The 25859-nt window shown below is 44.1% G+C and overlaps 2 protein-coding genes across 33 annotated transcripts in view; one reads left to right on the top strand and one right to left on the bottom strand.

Annotated features, from left to right (window-relative positions):
• Positions 1-11818, top strand: part of LRRFIP2 (LRR binding FLII interacting protein 2) — a 126556-nt gene extending 114738 nt beyond the window's left edge. For all 26 annotated transcript variants that reach the window (XM_034761112.1, XM_034761104.1, XM_034761106.1 and 23 more), the window contains 2 exons: positions 781-885; positions 10873-11818. In XM_034761112.1, the coding sequence (XP_034617003.1) occupies positions 781-885; positions 10873-10986 (219 nt within the window). In that variant the 3' untranslated portion in view covers positions 10987-11818. The remainder of the gene's footprint in view (positions 1-780; positions 886-10872) is intronic.
• Positions 11819-12244: 426 nt separating this feature from the next.
• The window catches only part of MLH1 (mutL homolog 1), a 38859-nt gene continuing 25244 nt past the window's right edge, over positions 12245-25859 (bottom strand). For 5 of the 7 annotated variants that reach the window (XM_034761088.1, XM_034761091.1, XM_034761092.1 and 2 more), the window contains 6 exons: positions 20530-20638; positions 17250-17313; positions 15800-15964; positions 15463-15555; positions 14662-14775; positions 12245-12540 (listed from right to left, as the gene is read on the bottom strand). In XM_034761088.1, coding sequence (XP_034616979.1) covers positions 12373-12540; positions 14662-14775; positions 15463-15555; positions 15800-15964; positions 17250-17313; positions 20530-20638 — 713 coding nt within the window. In that variant the 3' untranslated portion in view covers positions 12245-12372. Of the gene's footprint in view, positions 12541-14028; positions 14164-14661; positions 14776-15462; positions 15556-15799; positions 15965-17249; positions 17314-20529; positions 20639-25859 lie in introns of those variants that run through there. The other 2 variants (XM_034761090.1, XM_034761089.1) reach the window with 2 other exon arrangements.

Raw genomic sequence — 25859 nt, 5'->3', positions numbered from 1 at the left:
AAACTCTTCTGGGTTTCCATAGTTTATAAATAGCAAAATAATTGAATGCTCTGAGAGCGATTTAGTGTTTCAGTAAAAGGGGATTACTTCAGCACTTGGCAAATAATTGAATTACATAGTGCAATTCTGTAAATGCTTTTTATCACTATGCTACATATTTGATATCATTACTCTGAACAGTTGTAGAACATTAACAGGTCATAACTCTTGCATTCTACCTAGAGAGTGGTGAGTGAGCTTTAAAGCTAGGGTTCCTATTCATATTTTGTTTGGCGCTCCATCCCCTTTTGTTACAGAGCTGGGCTTAGACTCATGACCTCTCACATCATACCCTGACCCATTGCCATGTCTCACCTCTCTTGTTTCCACTGCCTCTGTTCGCAGTTTACTTTCCCTTCCTTCTATCTTCCCCTCCCAGTTTTCCCACTCTCCTTGCTGCCAGTGCTCTTCCATTCTTCTCAATCCACTCCCTGCTGTCTCACCCTGAAGAGTGACAGACAGTGGGACCTTCTCTGCTGTTTCTACCCTCCATGAGTCTCCCTTCTTCCTGTTTCCCTGTTCTTTAAACCCTGATGTTTCCCTTTCTCTGCAATCTCAGCTGCTTCTGCACATTAACACTCACCACCTTCTCTCCTTCTGAGGGTGCCACAGATAATACAGGGAACAGTGCTGTGGAGTGCCACATAGGGGAGAGGAGAAGGACAGACAGATGGGTAGCCCATCCCATTATAAAGCAGTCAGCAGTCTTTTTTTTTTTTTTGTGGTTTACTTGGTTTGCAGATTGGAAGACTTGAAGGACAGGTGACAAGATATAAATCTGCAGCAGAGAATGCAGAAAAAGTGGAAGACGATCTCAAAGCAGAAAAGAGGAAACTTCAGCGAGAGGTAATCAACTCTATTTTCCTTTCAAAGTAAACATGATGGAGTTTTCATTAATAAAACCAAATGCCTATGAACATTTAATCTTTGTAGCTGTTATACTGGTCTACAATTTTTGAGAAGTCGTCCGTCAGAGATAAAATGTGCTATTTATTATGTATTTTGATGTGCTGAATTCAAATATGACAATTAAAACAACAGATTGGCTACTGTTTCTAAGATATTTAAGTTTTTACATTTTATGTCTATGTATATTGTGGTGATAGTAGAGTTTTAATCATAAACTGTAAACCTAGGTCTTTTCATGTGTTTATGGTTGCTTTACATGATATTTCACCTGTCCTGTTTATGTAACACTTTAAAAATCAGCAAAAGGGTTATATAAATAAAATTTATTATGAAACAAAAGGCAAAAATCTATTATGTACATAGTTTAGTCCTATTCAGTGTCTACTTGGCGCTTCTTGGCTTGTCTCTTGTATTCATTAAATGGAGCGTCTCTTGTCACTGTCCAACAATAGTCTGCAAGCATTGATGGGCTCCATTTGCCCTGATAGCGTTTCTCCATTGTTGCAATGTCCTGGTGAAATCGCTCGCTGTGCTCGTCGCTCACTGCTCCGCAGTTCGGTGGAAAAAAGTCTAGATGAGAGTGCAAAAAATTTATCTTTAGTGACATGTTGCAACCAAGGCTTTTGTATGCCTTGAGGTTTTCCACCAACAACCTGAAGTTGTCTGCCTTGCTGTTTCCAAGAAAATTTATTGCCACTAACTGGAAGGCTTTCCATGCCGTCTTTTCCTTGCCACGCAGTGCATGGTCAAATGCATCATCTTGAAGAAGTTCACGAATCTGAGGCCCAACAAAGACACCTTCCTTTATCTTAGCTTCACTTAACCTTGGAAATTTTCCACTGAGGTACTTGAAAGCTGCTTGTGTTTTGTCAATGGCCTTGACAGAGTTCTTCATCAGACCCAGCTTGATGTGTAAGGGTGGTAACAAAATCTTCCTTGATTCAACAAGTGGTGGATGCTGAACGCTTTTCCTCCCAGGCTCCAATGACTGTCGGAGTGGCCAATCTTTCTTGATGTAGCGGGAATCTCTTGCACGACTATCCCATTCGCAGAGAAAACAGCAGTACTTTGCGTATCCCGTCTGCAGACCAAGCAAGAGAGCAACAACCTTCAAATCGCCACAGAGCTGCCACTGATGTTGGTCATAGTTTATGCACCTCAAAAGTTGTTTCGTGTTGTCATAGGTTTCCTTCATATGGACTGCATGACCAACTGGAATTGATGGCAAAACATTGCCATTATGCAGTAAAACAGCTTTAAGACTCGTCTTCAATGAATCGATGAACAGTCTCCACTCATCTGGATCGTGAACGATGTTGAGGGCTGCCATCACACCATCGATGTTGCAGGCTACAAGATCACCTTCCATGAAGAAGAATGGGACAAGATCCTTTGGACGGTCACGGAACATGGAAACCCTAACATCACCTGCCAGGAGATTCCACTGCTGTAGTCTGGAGCCCAACAGCTCTGCCTTACTCTTGGGTAGTTCCAAATCCCTGACAAGGTCATTCAGTTCACCTTGTGTTATGAGGTGTGGTTCAGAGGAGTAGGATGGGAGAAAATGTGGGTCCTGTGACACTGATGGTTCAGGACCAGAAGTTTCATCCTCTTCCTCTTCCTCGTCTGACTCAAGTGAGAATGATTCTGGTGCATCAGGAACCGGCAGTCCTTCTCCGTGGAGTACTGGGCGTATAGCTGATGGAATGTTTGGATAATGCACAGTCCACTTTTTCTTCTTTGACACACCTTTCCCAACTGGAGGCACCAGGCAGAAGTAACAATTGCTGGTATGATCTGTTGGCTCTCTCCAAATCATTGGCACTGCAAAAGGCATAGATTTCCTTTTCCTGTTCAACCACTGGCGAAGATTTGTTGCACAAGTGTTGCAGCATATGTGTGGGGCCCACCTCTTGTCCTGATCTCCAATTTTGCAGCCAAAATAAAGGTGATAGGCTTTCTTAACCATAGTGGTTATACTGCGCTTTTGTGATGCAAAAGCCACTTCACCACAAACATAGCAGAAGTTATCTGCACTGTTCACACAAGTACGAGGCATCTCTGTTCACTTTGGCTAAATAGAAATGTGGCCCTTTGCAAAATCAAACACTGACAAATAAGAGAGCACGACACTGTATGATTTCTAGAGCTGATATAGGGCAGTTTGTTCAGCAGAGTGATGTAAGCTTTGTTATGATTGCATCATCCATGACTTCTAGGAATAACATGATGCAATTCATATCATGTATGACGCAATACCAGCTTGAGATTGCATCATTCATTGTTTTGCCTAAAAAGCAAGTACTGTCCAAACCCAGTCATAGATTTATTCATAGATCCAGTCAAAGATGTATTTTAGTCATTTCTGGTTTAAATTGAGATCCCTTCCCTTTAGAACTCACTTATCCTCCGCCATTCCCAAGTCAAGGGTCGTATATACTGACCCAATAGCATATCTTGAAAACTAGAGCCAATCAACAATTTTAAGCATCATTTTTGTTCTAAGTGACCCAGAATTAGTAAAGTTTGACTACATTTATTTCAGAAGCATTTTGGCTGTAGAGCAGTGTTATGGGAGTAATTCTGTGAGCAGTCTGTTGGCTTTCAACAAGGGGATAAGAACTACAAATGATCATATATAGAGAACTTTTTCTTCAGTATGATGTCTCATTCACCTGAGGCTGGCCCAATGTATTTCACGATCATGTCTTTTCTGAATGCAGCTGACAGAGGAGTTCTGCAGGATCTGCAAGCATTTCATTGGCAATTATCTTGGCTTACAGCAATGCCCTCCTGTTCTGCAGCAGCCTCTCCTCTGAACCCTTTGCTCTAAGTTCTTGGACGTGCTCCTTATAATACTTTTTTTTTATCATCCTCCTCATTGCGTTGGTTCCTTGAATGAGTTCTATCTACTTCCATTGTTACCACCTTTTTATCTTTGCTGTCAAATTGAAGCCAACCTGAGAGTACTGTAAATGGTTTCTTATCCGTGCATTGACAGCCTGGTTTTTTTATTGTTTTCCCCTGCAGTTGAAGCAACAAGATACTTGACCTCCTGAGCTTCTGAAGCCCTTGTCTTCATTGAGGCCTTGACTTCACCTTTGTTTGCGCTTTGTTCCCAGTCTGGAGCATGTTACATTGTGAACATCATTGCGCTCTCTCTGACTCACTAAGTACTGTCTTCTTCCAGTTCCAGACCTTGACTCTTTGAGATACAGTTCCAAACTGTGTAATATTTTGTTACTAATTTTAAGGTATGGTAGAAAGAAGGCCTCCTAATAACTTCAAAAAGCTTCTGGACTGTAATTGAGCCCTGTTACTCAGCAGCAGGCTTTATTACTGCATTGTCTGGCAATGACCAGGGTGAGAGATGTCACCCTGGAATATTAGGTCTCAGAGTATGTCTGCACTGTACCTGGGAGCATGGACCCAGCGAGTTGGGCAGGCTTGGACTTGGGTGGCTAGCCCAAGCTGCCACCCCTACACTACTATTTTTAGCTCACCCTAGCTTGTGTGAAGTTAGCAAGAGTCTGTCTACCTGTGCTGGGGGTCTTGCTCCTAGCTACAGTGTAGACGCTTTTGGGGATCTAGTGATCAGAGGACTTTCAGGAAGTTTCTCTGGAACATCAGCCTGTTCCTGGGAGATCTGATTGAAGTGTTAAAGGCTTGATTTCAGAGCAAAGACCAGAGTGCGTCTCTAAGCTAAACTTCAACCTTTGCCTGAGTGCTTCACGCCTTATATGTTCTGCCACAGTTCCTCCTCATGGGAGGCATTATGTCTGCCAAAGTACGCGGTAGAAATCAACCAGTTCAGTTTACCTCTCTGAGTTGTCTGCGTGGGTAACTGAGCCAATGGATTCTAAGATGTAGCAGCAGGAGAGGAGGATACTCTTTAGTTTACTTTAAGGGTCTCCACTGTTTCCAGCTCTGTCCCAAACTTCCTATGTAACTTGGAGAAAGTCATTTAAACACTCAGTGCATTTATTCCCTCTCTAATTGGAGATAATTGAGATTAAATCCATTAGTGTTTGTAAAGTGCTTAGATAGGAGAGAGTCCATCTATGTACCTCTTAACATGAAGATGTTCTTTGAGTAGATACAGATATGTATTCCACTCAGATGTGTGCGTGTCCAGCGCACCAGCACCAGATAATTTTGCTTAATAGTACCCGTAGAGGGGTGATGGTCGTGGCTATTACCCCTCCTTTGGCTACATGAGGTGGCACCACCCCAACCTCCCCCAGTTCCTTCTTAGCACCGGTGGCTGGAGTTAGAGCTCTGTGTGGTTTTTATTTCAAATTCCTCTATTTAGTGACTCTGTTTTCTGATAGTATATAGTTAATTAGTACCTGTAGGTTACTTAGTTAAGTTTTCCCTGGTGATGTCCTCACTAGTATCTAAACTTTGTCCATCATGTGTGGGGGTGATTCCCAACAACGATCCTCACACACAGTGCTTGCTGTGTCTAGGTAAAGCCCACATCAAGGAGCAGTGTTTGCTTTGCAGATTACTCATGAAACGGACTCAACTGGCAAGGGATCTTTATCTGAAGCAGCACCTGCTCGAACACACCATGCAGCCTACTTTGGCACCAAGTCCCTCCTCGGATTAGAGATCGCCCTCAGGTGTGAGAAGTGCTGCTGCTTCACATTCTGAGCTGGTGCCTCTCCAAAGAGACAGAGGAGTCATTCCCTGTTGAGTGTGCTGAGGAAAAGGCCACTGGGAGCTGCAGGGAGCCGTGCCTACGGACGGTCAACGTCAGCAAAATGTCACAATCTGATTACCCTGATGGGCGACAGGTTGCCCACCACTAGTCTACACCACTCCAGGCACTGGAAATGACAGAGACATGCACTTTGCTGGAAGTACTGTTTTCACCATTGGCACCACCCCTCTTGTCATTCTGGGCTATGGACGAGTCAGTCCAGCTGCTTGCACCCTCAGGGATGATCCCAAAGCCATCCCCGGAAGCCCGGGATCCCTTGGTGTCCAAGTTGAGATCTTTCTCTTCCTGTTCCTTGGATGAGGGCCCTTCAAGGAGCACTGTTGGTACCAGGACTGGTGTTCATCTCGTGGTCAGGACGACGCCCCTGGCCTGGTGCCTATTGGCCACCAATGCCCTATCTATACCAGTGGCCTTCATGGGACTCTCCTCAGTCACAGAAGTCCTGCTCCTCAGCCTGCCTGAGGCTGAGATCACCAGCCAAGTCTGTGGTGGTGACCATCGATCTGCCACAGATCCAGGCACTGCTGAGGCTTTACCTCGGAGCCTCCCGAATTGTCTCGCCCAGGCCGGTCAGCCTTGGATCAGGAGGATCTGGCTCAGGCATACATAACTGCCTTATCCTCATCCCCAGACAATTCTGTGGTGCCATGCTCTTCCTTCCCTTCAGTATTGGAGAATTTCAAGGCATATTGGGACCTGTTGTGGTGGCTGCCTCCCTGGGTATTCAAGCAGAGTTCCTGTAGGTGAACACCCACAAGTTAGTGGATATCCTGCGGCTGTCTGCCCCTGGGAGAGTCATTCCCCCTGTTAACATTGTGCTCTATGAGCCTACTAAGGTCCTCTGGAGCACACTAGCTTTAGTACCACCTGCAGCTAAGCACATGGAAAAGAGCTGCTTTGTTCCTGTGCAGGAAGTTGAAGGTTTTTTGTTTTTTTTTTTTTAATTTCCATCCAGCCCCAAGCTCCTTGGTGGTAACAGTTATGAATGATAGAGCCCAACGGGGCAGGTTTAAGTCCACTCCCAAGGAGAAGGACTCTAAGAGCATGGACCTGATGGGAAGGAATATTTACACCTCCTCTTTCTTGCAGATGCTAATTGCTAATCAGCAAGCATTGCTGTCTGAGTACAACTTTATCAAATGGCCAGCTGTGTCCAAATTTGCAGACCAGCTGACCAAGGCCTCGAGGGAGGAATTTTGGGGCATTTGTCCCCAAAGGCTGCTTGGTGGCTAAGATGGCTTTGCAGTCTGTGCTGGATATGACTGATTCTTCAGCCAGAGTGATGGTTTCTGTAGTGACCATGAGTGAGTCTTGGCTGCAGAATTCTTGCATTACTCCCGATGTCTAGCAGACCATTGAAGATTTTCCCGTCAGTGGTCAGGAGCTATTCTTGGATAAAACCAACAAGATTCTGCACTCCTTTGAGGATTCCGGGGATACTCTTTGGTCCTTGGCGGTGTATACACTGGTGGTGGAGAGATTCCATCACGGCATTCAACAGTAACCGCGGTATCATCTGCAGTGCACATTTGGGCAGCCTTTCCCTCTCCCAAGACAGCGGGACTACCCCAGAAAGGGCATAGATCCCTCAGAAGGAAGCAGTCGTGTTTGGGATTCAGACAGTCCACATGTTCTTCCCCAAAGCACCCATTTTGACTTCTTGGTCCAAGGCAATGTTCCAGTTGTCATTTTCTTCCCCTCCATTTGCTCGATCCCCACCAACGGCTGGCTCCTAAGCACCATCAGATTGGGCTATGCCATCCAGTTCTTTTCCATTGCGCCTCACTGTTCCTCTTCAAGGACCCCACTCATGAGATATTGCTCCTTGAGTAGGTTTGCTCTCTGCTGGCGATGGAGGAGGTTCCACAAGATCACCGAGGTCAGTGTTTCTATTCCCAGTACTTTCTGATGCCCAAATCCAAAGGAGGGGTAAAACCCATTCTCAACCTTATGGCCTCAACAAATATATCAGGTACATGAGATTCTGCATAGTCACTCCATTGATTAACCTCCCTGCATTGTCTCAGAAAGACTGGTTTGCTGCATGGGACCTTCAGGATGCCTACTTTCATGTAGCCATTTTGCAGAGCCACAGAAATTTCCTTTGATTCATCCTTTTCCAGTATACGGTGCTTCCTTTCGGAATTTCTTCTGCCCCTTGGGTTTTTACCAAATATATGGCCATTGTCACAGGATCTCTCAGAAAGGGATCAACATCTACCCATATCTGGATGACTTGTTACTGAGAGGCAGATCCAGAGAAGAAGTCCTTTCTCACTTCAACAGTACACTGCATTTGCTCTCCATATGGGTCTAATCCTAAATACTGGGAAGTCAACTTGGGTTCCGACTCAAAAAATAGAATTCATTGGAGTCCTAATAGAGTCTGAGTGTGTGTGTTTCTGCTGACTGTTTTCAGAAGATTCACCAGCTCCGCCTGTCTCAGCCTTCCATGACCGTTCAGATGTGCCTGAAGCTCTTGTGTCACATGTCTGCTTGTATGCAGGTGGTCCAGTTTGCAACCTTCGCCTCCTTCAAATATGATTCAGAACAGTTTACTGTCCGACTCTTTGCTCTTTGGACAGATTGGTCCATCTTCCTCCATTGGTCCTCAGCTCCTTACAGTGGTGGATGCTCCTTGAGAGTATTTTTCAAGGTATTCCTTTCATGTAGCCCTTACAAACCAGGACTGTTGTCACAGACGCCTCCCTGATGGGCTGGGGAGCATATCTGCAGTCACTGAAAGTCAAAGGTCTGTGGTTGAAGCAGGTATCTTCTCTGCATATCAACGTGAGAGCACAAGCAATGTCAGTAACATTCTTCAGTGACATTTCCATATTGGACTTTGCAGGGCTGCTACGTGCTCGTCCATATATACATTTATGAACCAATATGCCATTACGTCGTCATCTAAGGTGGATGCAACCTTCAGAAGGGTGGTCCTACAATCCTTGTTTAGGTAGACTCTGAGCCCTACCTCCTGGAAGGGGTACTGCTTGTGAGTCATCTAAGTGAAATACAAGACTGCATCTATTCAAAGGAGAAATGGTTACTTACTGTAACTGGTTCTTTGAGATATGATGGAGACGTGTATTCCACAAGCCACCCTCTGTCTCCTCTGCTTTGGAGTCTCATCTCATAGGTATTCAGCGTGAAGGAATTGAGGGGGTTGTAGCAGTGCCACCTCATAACCAGGGAGGAGGGGCTGGGGTGTGAGCACTACCCCTGTAAGGGTCCTGCTGGCAAAATTTTCTGGCTCTGTTGTGGTAGGCACACACACACATAAGTGGAATACGCATTTGTATCACATCTTGAAGAATTTGTTACAGTAAGTAACCATTTCATTTTCTTCAGGGGCGATACGAGCCTCTGCACTAACCAACACTTTTAAGATGCTGGAACAGGTCATAGTTTCAGATGGATAGTTGATGGGGCTCCAGCCTGTTACACTGCCTCCTGTGCAATTAGCACACTACTCACTTGGCACTATCTGCTGTGTTGGGCTTGGCATAGTCATTTATCATTTGTGTATTATAACACATAGGGGTCCTAGTAATGAACCAGGACCCTGTTGAGCTCAGTGCTGCAGAAACTCAGAACCAAAAGGCTGTCCCTACCTGGGCTGGATATGGCTCCCTTTTTCTGCACTAGAGGCTGGTATAGTCCAGACTAAAGCTGATTTACCTCACAGCGTGACACCCCAGATTATGATTCAAGATGCTTGGCTCTCATATCCCTATGAAAACCTCCAAGTTTTTTTACAAGCTCCTGAGCCTGTAGTCAGCCTGCCAATCTCATCCTTGAAGGATGTTCCAGTGGGAGGAAGACTTAATTTTCTTTTTAATCTTACCACCACCTTGGGTTCTCTCAGACACATGGTTCCTCAGCAGGACTGCAAAGTTACTGCTATAGCACTGCAACTCAGAATGCCCATGAATCTAATACCACCAGAAAGAAATGTTACAGGAAATCCAAACCCTCCTGGCTCCAAAAGAAAAGTGATAGAAGAAAAGGACTGTATTCAGGTATTTCATTATGTTTAAAATGCATGGGTTTGAGCCCTCCTGTTAGATGTCAAATTTCTCAATGTGTGTTTTCTCAGAGTTAAGAATGTCATCTCTGGGAATCATGCCTCTTTCAAAGTGTCTGGCTACATGCTCTGGACCTGACAATTATCTACTGTCTACCTACAGGGAGACAGATAAAGCACAGGATAGTTCTCAGAGTTGTTAAGGAGGAGATGGCAAAGACAAATTTTGGGTATTGCTTTTATTCTGCTGTCCACACTGCATATATTCCAGAAATTTTTAGAAGAAACTTCACCTTTACGCAAAGTGAAATGTGTTTCCTTAACCTGGACCAGTTGGGTGATCAAGAGCTATGCTGTGGCAGGAATCAAAGGATCACTCTGTGCCATCAGGGGAATGGTAAAACCTTTAGTGTTCAAGATAAACTACTCAAAGTCCCATGTTCTCCCAGACAATTGTAGGCAGTGGGAGTCCTGCTAATTACAACTCAGTGCAAAGCTTTCTTTGTCAGGAGGGAGTACATACTGAGCTGATCCTTCTGTCAAAATTTTGGGGGAGCAAACTCTCCCTGTATAGTGTTCAAGTGGGGGGGGGGGGGCCCTACATACCAGTACACAGTGTGGAGATGTACCACTATGCAAATCTCCAATGCCTACTGTATAGGGAGCCAACTAAGATTGCATTAAACTATGCTAGCCAATGGGCTGGAATGGGAGCTGCTGTACAAGGCATGAGGATTCCTACCCCTGCTATCTCAGATGTCTGCTCATCAGCTGGCTCAGTTTTTGAGGATGACACAGGACTTTGCCCCAAGGGAGTAGTTGTAATATGAAGCTCTGAGTGCCCAACAGCTCAAACGAATATACACCTTTATTTTTAAATTGTTTCTAGATTATGCTAATATCAGCAATTGAGTGAGTTCTGCTTCCTCTGGATACAATATAACAATTGCATGGTTAGCAGTGAGCCAGGTTCCATTTTTCTTGACCTAACTGACAGTCTTATAAAGAGCATAATCAAGACTTTCAACAGAGAAAATTGGGTTGTGATCCTAAACATAAAGTTCATCTTAGATTTTAATTTGTGCTACTCACATCAGGACATTAAAACAATAGAAACCCAGCTGCAATTATTCTGAAATAGAATGTAACTTTTTTTTTTTATTTTTAGTTAAGAACAGCATTGGACAAGATAGAAGAGATGGAGATGACCAATAGCCACTTAGTAAAAAGGCTGGAGAAGATGAAGGCAAACAGAACTGCTGCGCTTCTATCTCAACAGTAGAAGTTTTAGAAAATGGAACAAATTGTGCACTGCTCCTTGAAGTAACTAGCCCTTAGCTTGTTTTAATACAGACTTTCATTGGCACAAACTATTTGAACACTGAGCTGTTCAGTAATATTTTAGTTGCAGAATTAAATGGTATACCTTTTGTAACTTATGAGAGAATGAAAAATTTGAATTCCTATGTGAATGATGGTGATTTTTATTTAGCAGTTTAATTGTAGAGTCAGAGCTGGAGCACAATGCGGTATGATTGACTTATTACTAGAAAACCATTTGTTTTCACAACTGTGGAATCAAGTTTACTTAAACTTTTTTTTCAGCTGCTTTAATGATGCTTGGTGCTTGAAGACAACTGTATGAATTCAAGAGGACACTGTATTAGAAATTAACAAATGTACTTGCTCAAGACATCACACAGCACAAGTGCCTTCTATATGGTGCAATTTAGACTTCAAATATGTTAGATCTAACCTTTGGAAGCAGATAACATTTATTTTAAGATACAGGGTTTTTTTTGGGGGGGGGGTGTCTATGTTCATTAAAGTTTATAAATTTTGATGGAAAGGTGCATTTTTGTAATATTTAAATTTATATAAAAATAAAATAGGGACTATTATAAAACTTGCTTTTTTGCATGGGTGATAACACATCTGAGTTCTAGGTTGGCTACTTGTAATATAAAAATAGGGACTTTAACCAAGGAAGATGTTTTGTTTTACTTTGTAAAATTGTATAGCAACTGCTGCTTAAGTGTGGAATGAAACTTTAGGGTGGAAGGCGGGGTAAGGAAATGTCTGAGGAGTTCATTAAATGGACACTGTACTAGCCAGAAATGAGTGGCTTTTTTATATACAATCTTAAAGGCGTTTCAGGAGCTATATACTCTATATAGACATTTAAACCAACCTGATCACTTTGTTACCTGGGACATTCTGTAAGATGCTCTAGTAAACATTCCTGATCTTGGAGGGCATTAAATGTACTTACATTTGCTATTTCAAAACCTTAAGTTATAAGTACAGATAAAAGGTGGGTTTAACTTTTAGAGCTGTAAGCTTCATCAAAACTGTTATTTTTTCTAAAGTCTCTAGCCTACAGATCATCACAGCTGTCTATCAGGAAATCTGCTCCCTTGTGAGGCACCACAGCTGCATTCTGAGTGAGAGGGAAGCTTTCAACGTGGCTGGAAAGTTTCACTATAGCAAAGTCTCTCATGTAACTTACAATGAAATACTGCAACAAAGAGCTACAGTAGTTGAATACAGTCAGTTTTATTTCTGAAAGGCAGTCTGACAAACTCCTTTCTTCCATTACAGTCATCCAGCTTTATCCCCCTGGTATGTAACAATGGGATATACCAGTGAGTCCATCCAACTGAAATATTCAACACCTCTCAAAAACTTTATACAGGTCTGGCAGATTAGCAAGCTGCAAAATGTTGCCATCTTCTGTGAAGTGTTTAGGAGGCAAAAGGTGGGTCCTGAAAGCTTTGTAAATAACATGTTCCACAGTCCATTTCCATGATGATGAACCAGATCCAAGCTCTTCAGTCTGAAAGAAAAGTTTGGTTTTAAAAAACAAGTATTCTTAAAACCAATTTTATGGAAATATAGATTTGATAAGTTTTTCAAAACCTTGACTTTTTCCTGCTAAAACAGCTGTAGCTGGGAATAAAATCATTTACTTTAGTCTTTACAAATTAGTTCACTATCTTGATTAAAAAAATCCACTAGTCAGCTTTCACATAATCACAGCCCCCCACTACCATTAAGAGAACTGTACTAGCTCTAAATTAAGCTAGAGAAAAGGGTTGAGTCAAAATACCTTTCAAAAATTTCCAGTGCAGGGTTTGGGTGTGAAAATAAAACTAGTCTATCACACTGTCTATGAAGTGCTCACCTTGAAAGGCTCCTTTTCTAACAGATCTGCTTAGGCTAGTGCTAGAAGAAATTAACTTTGCATAGCTAACTGGGGGGGGGGGGGGGAAGAGTGTGAATTGGACTATGTTTTCTGGTACAAACAATGGTTTATGAAAGTCCAGTCATCTACTCCCATGTAACTCACTTGCAAGGGACTGGGTTGACAAATGTCAGCATAATTTGGGCTGTGGACTGTTCATGAGACATGCTTCTTCAGCTCAAGCTGAGTTTGCAAGAAGTTGTAGGTAGAAAATATTTTCCCTTACAATCAGCACAACTGCCACCATTGAGTTATCTGCTGCCATTTTAATCATTTAAAGGATCTAATTTTTGGAGATTGTTTCAGTAAAATCTTAGAAATGTAGAGCTCGAAGGGACCTCAAGAGGTCATCTACTCCACCCCCTTTGCTGAGACAGGATTGAGTAGAAGTAGAGAGGTGTTTGCCTACCCTCTTCTTAAAAACCTCCAGTAAGGGGATTCCACAGCAACCTCAGGTAACCTCTTTCACTGCTTAACCTTTCCTTAGAATGTTTTTCTTAATATCAAACCTAAGCCCATTACTACTTGTCCTACCCTCCCTGCACATGGAGAACTCATCACCATCCTTATACCCAGGGCTTTGGAGTGCAGAGCTGCTCTGGAGTAGTGGAACTGCAGTGGGGCTGGAGCACAGCTCCAAAGCCCTGCTTATAACAGCTTTCAAATACTTTGAGTTAGGGGATTATAAATCAAGTATTTGAAGGACTGTTATAAGCAGGGCTTTGGAGCTGTGCTCCCGCTCCGCTGCAGCTCCACCACTCTGGAGTTGCTCTGCACTCCAGCTCCAGGCTCCACTCCAAAGCCCTGGTTATAACAGTCCTTCAAATACTTGATGATTTATAATCCCCCAACTCAGCCATCTCTTCTAGTTTAAACAAGCCCAATTTAACCTTTCCTCATAGGTCGTGTTTTCTAAACTTTGTGTTGCTCTCCTCTGGCTGATAGTCCACATCCCTAAGTGTGGTAGCAAAGCTAGATACAGTACTCCAGCTGATACCTCCCCACTCTCAAGTAGAGCAGAACAATTATTTCCTGTTAATACATCCAAGAATGACAGTGTAGTGCTATTAAAACAATACACACCGGGGGGGGAGAGGGGCAAGAATGTGCACCAGTTTTTCCACAAATTCTGGGCCCAAATTGGATTAGTCTGTCTTTGTAGCTCAGCTCAATGTCCTAACAGCTAGAGATGCCTTAGTTCTCTGGTTTGAGAAACTGTGAAATTACAGATGGTATTATTATTATTATTATTGCTTTTGCATTATTCAGAGGAAACAAATTCCACCCAACAGGATTGATCAACTTTTGGCAAGTGCTTAGTTGATACTGATTTGTGCACTTTGAAAGAGTAATTAGGTATTTAAGAGATTCAGCCTGAAGGTACACGAACGAGGTAGTCTTTGGGAGAAATCAGTCTGTATGGAAGCTGTGAGGCAATGTTTTCAGACCTTATTCTCACAATGTTTTCTTTCTAAGCACATAGGAATTTCTTATTTAATAACTTTTCTAAATACATACATTCTTTTTGCCCTGTAAAAGCAGCCTTCTCCAAAGGATAAGCCTGTATATTCTTTCAGAACCCTGCTGCACTGTTATTCAGTTCACCTACTTCCAGAGTGGGAGACTAGTCATGAACGCCCTCTTTAAAGATTTTTACAATTCAACACAAGTGATTTACCCAGGTGACTACATCAGCATATACAGTTACTGTACCTGCTGGCTAGTCAAGTCAGATTCCTCCACGATATACTGCTTTCTAATGGAGTAAAACATGGCACACTCTTTACTGAGGCTTTCAAAACATTCTTTTTCTTCATCCCAGTTTACCTGTCACAACAGAAATTTGATGAGAGCAAACATTTGTTTCAGTATCTGAAATAGTAGTTTTGAAGGAACATTACTGCTACTTACTAGTCTATAGAGTCAACAATGCCCGGTTAATTAAAAGTTTAAAATAGGCTACGGTCTTGGCCATTTGGTGGTATAAGGTTAGGATACAGAGAAAGCAAGGAATAGTCTAAAAGTTTGCCTGTCTTTGAAAGTACAATTTTTTCAAAAGTTTCTAAACATTCATTTTAACATTCTGATATAGTGAATATTTAGCTAGGAATGGACTTAAGCAATCGGTGCAGTTTTCCTTTTAGAAGAGAAAGTTTAGAGCACTGCCCATATGTCAGTATCTGTATTATCATTATAATGTGATAATTACTACATTGGCAGATATTTAAAAATACTGTGTGTGGTCATTGGAGGCAGGAATGTTGGCAGTTGTAGTTTTGCACCAACTGCTTCTGTCAGAACCTGGTCTATGACATCATATATGAACTCTTCTCCCTATGTCACTTTCTGGTGAATTTCTTAGTAGTTGAATTATTGCATTATTACTGTCGATTAGTAACTTCATTTTAGAGAACATCTAAAAAATCACATTTTCTAATAAATGACAATGATGAAAAGGTAATATTTGCAGACTAGTTAGCTTCCCCATTAACTAACTGCTGAACAGCACCATACCTCTGTGGCTAAGCGAAGGATAAACATAGGTAGTCCCTCCAATGGTGGAACATAGTTGTCTAGCAGGAGTGGTAATCCAGTAAGGTTTCCATCCTGTAAGCATAACACTTTCTTTACATGGTGAAATACCTAGGGTCTTATAATAATGTATCTACCTACTAGACATATCTACAAACCCAGGACACTGCTGTTTGCTGTACAGTAAGTGATTGAATTTATCAGGTTGGTACTAGCCTTAAAGCAAATCAAAAATATTAAATACAGTTTCCTATTGTGCATTACCAACACCTAAGTTATACAAATAACCTTATGACATAGAAGCAACAGCAGTAATCACCTCATCAATTTCAAGAGAGAAATAGTCTTTCAGCATTTCAGTCTTCTTTTTTAGAAACTCAACAATGTATTCAGCAAGTCCTTCCTTTGGGCCATCTTCTTCTGTCCAGCCACTTTCAGTGTTCTCCAAGGCTAGCATAGCTAGATCATACAGTGGAGCTGGCTCCTGTAAGTGACCGAGGTACAATTCAATCATCATTACCACCCATACACTTCAACCCTTCAAAATCCCGATGTTCCTCATGCAGCAATTTTACTTTTTTCCCTAAGAATACAGAAGAATCTTTACAGCAAGCCCTTCTCTAAAGCCCACTGCAAAATACCATGGCATATTTAAATACTTCCCAATACATTTCTGATGAAGACAGAGCAAAAAAGAGAAGGTATGTTTTAACACACAATCTAGTGCAGGGGTCAGCAACGTTCAGCACGCGGCTCGCCAGGGTAAGCACCCTGGCGGGCCGGACCAGGCCAGTTTTATTTACCTGCTGCCGCGGCAGGTTCGGCCGATCGCGGCCCCCACTGGCCGCAGTTCACCGTCCCGGGCTAATGGGGGCGGCAGGAAGCAGCGCGGGCAAGCGATGTGCTGGCCGCGGCTTCTCGCCGCCCCCATTGGCCCTGGACGGTGAACTGCGGCCAGTGGGGGCCGCGATCGGCCGAACCTGCCGCGGCAGCAGGTAAATAAAACTGGCCTGGCCCGGCCCGCCAGGGTGCTTATCCTGGCGAGCCGCGTGCCGAATGTTGCTGACCCCTGATCTAGTGCAACCTCAATGAAGCTGTTTAAGGAACAGAATCTGACACTAATAATAAAGCAACCACTCTCAGAACTTGCAGCAGCTGTGGAATCATCAAAATCTGCTACTTCATGTAAGTGGAAAGGAGATTAAACACAAAGGGAATGCATTTTTTTAAAAATGTATACTGGTTGTCATTTAACAGAGATCCACCTTCATATCTGAAGTTTGACCTAGTCAGCAGTATAAACAAACATACTTCATATAGAACATAAATTACCAAAAAGATACATTAAAGTTGCCAAATCAAGCACTAATAGTTAGGAAATGCTAAAATTAAGGTTGCCTGTGTGTCTTAATTCAGCCCCCTAGTGCATGTGTGTCAGAAAGGACCCGCTCTGGGGATAAATCGGGGGTGAAGGAGGCATTTGTTTGTAGGACCCCAGCCTCAGTTGTTGCAGAATTTGAAAGTAATGTAGTGAATAAGGCAGAGGGTTGCAGGAAGAGAAAGGATGATTAAGGCAGTTGAATGCTGACCAGGAGAATTCCAGCCCTGTGTCTGCCCAAGAGTTCTTATGTGATGCACTTAGACCAACTTTTTACAGGTGGTCACTAATTATATGTGCTACCAGCCCCCCATATGTGAGGTTAAAACTTTTATATCAGATCATTCTCTCCAAAACCTGTATGTAAGAGTTGAAGGGAAGTTATACTTACTGACAACCTCAGAACTCCAAAGTTTGCAAAGTCATAAAGAAGAATCTGGTAGAAGAGTTCTTGGCTGAATGGGAGGAAGAGAGTTAATTTATTATTGAAATGACCATTTCTGGCTAATTTTTTGTCGTGTGCATATTCTCCACTTTGTAATGGCAGAATCGTGGGGAAAAAAGCAGTATACTTAGGAGAGAGAAAAACATCCTATGGGAAACAGCAATAAGAATGGATTGTCCTTTAATAAAACTATGATTTTGGTAATACAATAGACCCTCATTTAACTAAGCCTCCATTATCCAGCTTTCCTTATTAACTGAACCATCAGCTGCCTATTCTCCAGTTTATCTAGATTTTTGGTTATCTGATCTGGCCTGGTCCCAATTAGATCAGATAAATGAGCTTCCATTGTATAGGTGTTTTTTTTTTTTTTTTTTTTTTTTTTACAGACAGAGAAAAAAAGTCACTGAAATGTTGTAACTAGCAATAGCACCACCAGGCACATATGATACACAAATAAATGTGAGCCTGTTTCTTAGTGTTCGTAGTCTCCACAATACTGGTGCAAAAAGCTTAAAATACCCTTAACATGCAGCTACTATACATTTGTTCCTATTTATCATACATTAAACCTTCATATTCATTTGCCACAGGTTACAAGTCAAAGAAATGCTGAGGAGGAACAGGGGAGGAGGTACTAGCCACAGATCTTGTAACAATACACATGTACTGTTTAAGATACAGTGAGTAACAGCCTTATAAAAACAAGGGAGGAATGCCTTTGTTCTTTCAAATAAGTGTCAGTAAAATCTATACACACCCTTTACAGACTTTCAAGATGATGAGTATGTGGATCTTAGGGTATGTCTACACTGGCAAGTTTCTGCACAACAAGTTATACCACTTTTATTAAAGCGCTGGAATTAAACCGCTGTTGTGCATCCACATTGTGCTCCTTGTGATGGTGGAGCGCATCTATGTTAGCAGCTCTTGCAAAGGCAAAGAGAGCAATGCATTGTGGTAGCTATTCCACTGTGCAACTGGCTGCACGGTGCTTTGGGAAGGGTTTGCAATACCTCATGGGGAAGGCACAGCATCACATGATGCAGGTTTCCCAATCCCATTGTTCCATGAGCATCCTCCTACATTGCCAGCTGCTTTTCAACTGAAGGGGTTGGAGGGGGGTTGAGTGTGTGACAGGGAGTGTGGGGGGGGTGAGGAGAGGCAGTGTGTTTTGGGGGACAGAGTGTGTCAGCATGCTATCTTGTAAGTTCAGACAGTGGCAGGATGCCACCAGTCCTGAGGCAGGGGGTGGGGGAAACCCCATTAGCCCACACCTCCCTCCACAGCTCTCTGCACAGCAATCTGTCTCTCTCTCCACCTGCCTCTGTTCAACAGCACGAGCATTCCACATTAATGGTTTGCTTTGTGTCCCAGACAGATCAGCACAGCATGCAAGGGCTGTCAGAAACAGAGCTTTGAAAGGGGAAGGGTGCATGAGCAGAGCAGCCACTTGAGGGATTACGGGACACTTCTGGAGGCCAATTGATTGCTTCGTGTGCTGTAACGCGTTTATACTACTGATACCGCGCTGGAGCCTCTATGCTTTAAGGCTTACGACTCATCAAGGTGATTTTTTTTTTTGCAGCGCTGCAATTGAGGAGTTTCTGCGCACTAAGGGCTTGGCTACACTTGCGAGTTACACCACATTAAAGGAGCCCCGGGCTCACTACCCGTCCACACTGGCAAAGCACCTAGAGTGCTCTGACTCTGCGGCTACAGCGCTGCTGGTACTCCACCTCGGCGAGTGGAATAATGTTAGCTGCGCCCTCGCAGTGTGAATGAGGTGTTGCATTACTGCGCTCTGATCAGCCTCCGGAAACTTCTCATAAGCCCCTTCAGTCAAGTGGCCACTCTTGCCATTGTTTTGTAATCAATGTAGGAATGCGGAAATGCCCTTTCAAAGCTCTGTTTCCGACAGCTGGCTGCTTATCTGCCCCGAGACAAAGCAACCATTACTGTGGAATGCTGTGTATGAGAGAAAGAGGCGGCATGCTGACATGCTCTCAGTCCCCCCAAAACTCTCTCTCCCCCCACATACACACAACACACTCCCGTCACACTCCACCCCCCATTTGAAAAGCACGTTGCAACCACTTGCATGCTGGGATAGCTACCACAATGCACTGCTCTCTGTGGCTGTTGCAAGAGCTGCTAATGTGGCTATGCCAGTGCGCTTGCAGCTGTCACGTGTGGACAGATTGCAGCACTTTCCCTCCTGCGCTCTACGAAGGCTGGTTTAACTCAAAGCGCTCTACATCTGCAAGTGTAACCATGCCCTAAGTGTGTACACCTCGGGAGTTACACCGCAGAAAGCTGCTTTACTGTGCAGTAACTTGCCAGTGTAGACAAGGCCTTAGCTGCAGAATGAACCTTATTACATCCTGTTAGAGCTCTAGTACACTGATGTGTTAGGATCTCATGGCTTGTCTATATAAACATTTAGTTCAACCCTGTGGTGCTCTAACTACCCATGTGGATCCTGCTGGTGCAGGTTAACAGTTCATTAATGCACTCTGATCTACTCCCATTTCAACGAGGACTAGACCAAAGCACTCTTAACAAATATCACATATCAGATCAGCATACTGCAGGGTAGATTCACACCCCATCTTGCCAAGAACTAAATGTTTGTGTAGACAAACCCTTAATCTCTCAACTGTGTGGTGTTAGTCTGGGAGAAAAGGACTGATTCTGTGCTGATAAAAGACAGTACATAACTTGACACCTCAAGGCAGTTGGGCCTAAATTTGGTAGTTGTTTTTTGTAGGTTTACACAAACAATTTGTGTTGTCCCTATATTCTGCAGGCTCTGTAATCAGGCACAGAACTGATTTTAAAAGAATTAGGTTCTTTGACATTTCAATAACTTAGCTATTCAAATGAATGGTACGGGTAAGTGTGATGTAGAATCAAATTCCTTTCATCCTCTGGGTTTTTAGTCAGTGGGACACAACACAGTAAAGTGCATTTTAATTATGTAGCAGCAGCCTATAAATTTTGCAGGATCAATACAAAAAATTAAGATAGATTAAAAATTTGAGGCCTTTAACACTTGAGTACTCTTCAAATCACCAATTTGGCTAGATTTCAAAAGCAGCATTCACAGTGCCTTTGTACCTCATTTCTATTATTTCTTTCACTCTTATTTTTAACTACTCAGTTGTGTTCACCAGCTATTTCAACTGTTGACAACACATCTAACAGCATGAATCAGTGTGTTTACCTGAGTTGTGTGGTATTGAGAAGATACAGCTTTGTCTGGTATTGTGCCAGGGCCCACTGTGGACTAACACAACCAACAAACGAGTGATCACGTAGCATCTCCTGAAGACCTGGAATAATACATCTAACATGAGGTCATATAACTTCCCCCCAGCCCAGATCTGCTATAGTCTGCAAAGTATCTTGATTATTCAAGTTGTGAAAATCTCAAACTACTACTTGAATCACACTTCAGTCCAAACAGTCCAAAATAAACAAGCACTAAAAACTATAAAGGAAATTCTAAACACTCCAATAGTTTAATCCTAAAATAGATAAACACAATGTATGAATGAGAAATTTTATATTAAATTCAAACCACGAATGAAAACAATTAGTAAAAATCTTGAATATTTTACTTGAATTTTATCATGTTTTACTGGAGAAGTTCCTGGTCCGAAAAGATTAATAAATACCAAACGTGCCTAAGAGAAAGTTGGTAATGCAAAAGAAACCCTCCAGAGTAAAATCAGATTTAAGAATTGACCTTGCTGTTGTTCCTATTCAGGCTATACTCCCCACTGATACTAAGTATATACGCAGATCAGGTTCTTAGCTATTTATTTGCTTTCCCACAAGAAATTTCTGTCCTCATGGTTTAGAAAAAGTGAGCTTATAATAAAAAGTGAGACTCTTCAAACGAAGCTCCGTTCCACCCATTCTATTAAAAAGGCCTATTGTTACATTCTTCTAGCTTCTTCTCAAGGGTAACACAAAATGGAACAGTTGCTCAAATTCTGACTGCTAAAATTCTGGGAAGTTTTTTGGTGGCTACAGAATAGCTGCAACTGCAATGCCTTCATATTTAAGCACTGAGCGGGTGAACTAGATACACCAGGATATGGCATTTTGCATTCAGTACTAGCAGCCATTGAAGAGTTTCAGAGAGAACATCATTAAACCTTTTGACTGCTAGGAGTCAAGATTTCTTAGCCTTAGCAGTCAACGTAGATATCTGTAGATGCTGGCCTACTTAGCTGTGGAATTTCCCTGAATCTTGTTACCAACCAATTAAAGTTAGCTAGACAAAAAGTGTCATACCATAGGATTTCCAATACTTAGACCAGCTTAATAGGGCTGGAATGTTTGAATGGATGCCACTCCTATTGCAGTTAAATCTCACTAACAAACAAGGATTGTGCTGTGCAGAAGATGCAAAGTGAGAAACAACCTGAGAGGAAACTGCCCTAAGAATCTGCCAGCTGGGAATAGTATTTTACCTATCACAGTGAAATCCTTATATAAGTAAGGGCATGGCTACACTTGCATGTTAGAGCGCATTAAAGCAGCCCAGTGCACTCTAACTCACGATCCATCCACACTGGCAAGGCACATAGAGCGCTCTGACTCCGCAGCTAGAGCACTCCTGCTACTCCACCTTGGCGAGTGGAATAACATTTGATGCGTCCCTGCTGGAGCGCCGCAGCACCAGTGTGGATGCCCTGGTCTGTTAATGCGCTCTGATCGGCCTCTAGAAGTGTCCCACAATGCCTGTTCTAGCCATTCTGGTCATCACTTTGAACTCTACTGCCCTGCCCTCAGGTAACCAACTGTCAGACTCGCCCTTTAAATTCTCTGGGAATTTTGAAAATCCCCTTCCTGTTTGCTCAGCCAGGCGTGGAGTGCTCTTAGCTAATCTTTCCAGGTGACCATGCCTTACACACCAGGCAATCCCCAGCAATGGCGAGGTGCTGGACCTCATTAGTGTTTGCGGGGAGGAAGCTGTACAATCCCAGCTGCACTCCAGCCGTAGGAATTACGATACCTTCGGGCAGATATCAAGGGACATGATGGAAAGGGGCCATGACTGGGACGCTCTGCAGTGCAGGGTTAAGGTGAAGGAGCTGCGGAATGCCTACTGCAAAGCCCGCGAGGCAAACCACTGCTCTGGTGCTGCCCCCGCGACCTGCCGTTTTTACAAAGAGCTGGTTGTGCTACTTGGGGGTGACCCCACCTCCACTACAAGCACCACCATGGACACTTCAGAGCCTAGTCCAACAAGGCAGGAGGAGGAGGAGGATCAGCAAAGCAGGAGCAAGGGTGCTGAGGCGGAGGAAGACACCCCGGCATCCCTAGATGCATGCAGCCAGGAGCGATTCTCAAACCAGGAGGAAGGTAGCCAGTCGCGGTGGCAGGTGCTTGGTGAAGGACAAATACCAGAGCCGGTAAGCGGCTTTTATTTTGGGAAGGAACTTACTCGGTGCGGGCTCTTGGGGCGAGGAGGGTTAGGGCTGCATGCATGCCTAGATGCAGAATAGGGCATTGATGTGCTCTCTCACATTGCGGTAATTGGCCTCAGTGATCTCTACAAAGGTCTCAGCCAGAACTTGGGCAAAGCGCTTGTGCTGGTTTTGTGGGAGAGCCACCATGGTCCTTGTCCCAGTCAGGCTAACATGCCTGCGCCACTGTGCCGTGAGGGGTGGGGGACCATTGCTACACACAGGCAAGCTGCATATGGGCCAGGGCAGAAGCTGCATTTTAGTAGAAGACCCTCCCTTACTTCCCAGGTCACCCTCAGCAGCAAGATATCTTCCAGGACGAACTCTTGTGGAAAGTGTGGAGACAGTGTTCAATATAGGGGCCCCCTGCAGCTGTTGGCTCTCCCCAAGGCACAGAAACCCAGAGGACAGTAAAGCCATGAAAGAATCAGTCCCTCTTGACCCTATGCTCACAAACCATTTTGGGGCTCCCCTGGATAATGTGCGCTCGCTTTGGGACAGGCAAATTATGCTATTGTGTAGACTGTCCTTGCCCTCCTTAAGTACGAGGGAATCATTGCTCTATCTGGTGCGAACAATGCTGCCTCTGTTAAGTGTTGCATTTTGCCTTTACAGATATAACCTTGAGATCCCAGTAGTTCTTGTTATCAACAGCTGTAAGACTCCAAAGAATCAGGAAGAGACCCCATAGAAGCAAAGAGGACATGCTGCATGAAGTCATGCAGCACTCCCTTAATGAAAAATCAAAAAGTGCAGGAGTGGGGGGAGAGTGAAAGGAGGGTCTGCCAGCAGAATGTGGATCGCCAGCACCAAAGCACAGAGCGGCTGATAAGCATTATGGAGAGCCAAGTGGATTCGATCCAGGCACTCGTAGCAATGCAGGCGGAGCACTACTGCTCCCTCCCCGCCCGCAGCCCTTGTCCCAAAACTCTTTCCCTTGTGCCCCCATCTCACCTCCAACCCACTTTTCCCAAAATCTGGGTTCTTATTGCCACCAGCTGCCTCCAACCCTATAGCTTCACCACCCAGCCCTGAAAACTACGACCCTTACCCACTGCACTCAACCCCCATCACCATGCAGTATAGCCAGCCTGAAGTGCAGCACTCATTGCACGGCACTCCAGACAGGAAGGCTGAGTATGATAACAGGACATACGCAAATCTGTGATTGTACCGTTCCCCACCCCCTTGCCCTTTTTGTTTCCTAAGCAGTTGTGTTTCTTTTCAATAAATGCATTTTCTTTTCAATAAATTGATTTTTTTGCTTTGAAAACATTATTTTTGCATAAAATAAAAGATACCTTAGCCCAGGAAAGCAACAGGCACTGCAAGTCAGTGCATCATACGCAGCAAACACAGATTCCTACTAACATTGGAACCACTGCACTTCACTCCCATGCAGGGCACCAGACATTCCTGGTGGCTTTCAGCCTCAAATTGCTCCCTCAAGGCATCCCTAATCCTTGCAACCCCGCACCGGGCCCCTCTAATAGCCCTGCTCTCTGGCTGTTCAAATTCAGCCTCCAGGTGTTGAACCTCTGAGTTCCATGCCTGAGTGAATCTTTGACTCTTCCCTTCACAAATGTTATGGAGGGTACAGCACGCAGATACAACTGTGGGGATGCTGTTATCAGCCAGGTCCAGCTTCCCATACAGATAGCGACAGCAGCCCTTTAAATGGCCAAAAGCACATTCCAAAGTCATTCTGCACCGGCTCAGCCTGTTGTTGAACTGCTCCTTGCTGCTGTCAAGGCTCCCTGTGTAGGGTTTCATGAGCCACAGCATTAAAGGGTATCCAAGGATCACAATGGGCATTTCGACTTCCCCTACGGTGATCTTCTGGTCAGGGAAAAAAGTCCCATCTTGCAGCTTCCTGAACAGGCCAGTGTTCCCAAAGATGCGTGCATCATGCACCTTTCCAGGCCAGCCTGCGTTAATGTCAATGAAACGCCCACAGTGATCCACAAGCACCTGGAGAACCATTGAGAAATACCCCTTCTGAGTAACGTACTTGGAAGCTAGGTGGGCTGGTGCCAGAATTGGAATATGCATCCCATCTATCGCCCCTCCACAGTTAGGGAAACCAATTTGTGCAAAGCCAGCCACAATGTCATGCATGTTACCCAGAGTCATGGTTCTTCTGAGCAGGATGCGATTAACGGCCCTGCAAACTTGCATCAACACAATTCCAACCGTCGACTTCCCGATCGCAAACCAGTTTGGAGTGGATCAGTAGCTGTCTGGAGTTGCCAGCTTCCAGATTGCAATAGCCACCCACTTCTCCACCGTCAACGCAGCTCTCAATCTTGTGTCCCTGCGCCGCAGGGTGGGGGCGAGCTCATCACACAGTCCCATGAAAGTGGCTTTTCTCATCCAAAAGTTCTGCAGCCACTGCTCGTCATCCCAGACTTGCACGACGATTTGATCCCACCACTCAGTGCTTGTTTGCCGAGCCCAAAGGCGCTGTTCCACTGTGGTGAGCATGACCGTGAATGTCACAAGCAATCTCGTGTCGTATGCGTTACTCGAGTTGATATCATCGTCGGACTCCTCACTGTCACTTTGGATCTTAAGGAATAACTCAACTGCCAAACGTGATGTGCTAGCGAGAATCTTCAGCATATTCCTCAGCAGTTCGGGCACCATTCCCGCAGACCGAAAGGGAAGACAGAGTGTGCAGTACAAAAAATGTTGAAAGATGGCACCAATTGTGGATGGAAGCAGAGGGATTGCTGGGATGCGAACCGATGCATCATGGGGCATTGGGAAAGGACCCAGAATGCCCCGCACCACCCGCCCCTTCCCACAAGCCACAGCGCCAGAGGGAAGAGGTGCTCTGTGGAATAGCTGCCCACAATGCACTGCTCCCAATGCCGCTGCAATTGCTGCAAATGTGGCCATACCAGTGCGCCTGCAGCTGTCAGTGTGGACAGACTGCAGCGCTTTCCCTTCTGCGCTCTACGAAGGCTGGTTTAACTCAAAGCGCTCTACATTTGCAAGTGTAGCCATGCCCTAAGTGACACGGCGAAAGTGGTTCCCCTTTCCTCATTCAAATAAAAATGGTGTGCACAAG

Source organism: Trachemys scripta, chromosome 2 (assembly GCF_013100865.1).
Source record: "Trachemys scripta elegans isolate TJP31775 chromosome 2, CAS_Tse_1.0, whole genome shotgun sequence".
Lineage (NCBI taxonomy): Eukaryota > Metazoa > Chordata > Testudines > Emydidae > Trachemys > Trachemys scripta.
This window is presented reverse-complemented; position numbering and strand designations above follow the sequence as displayed.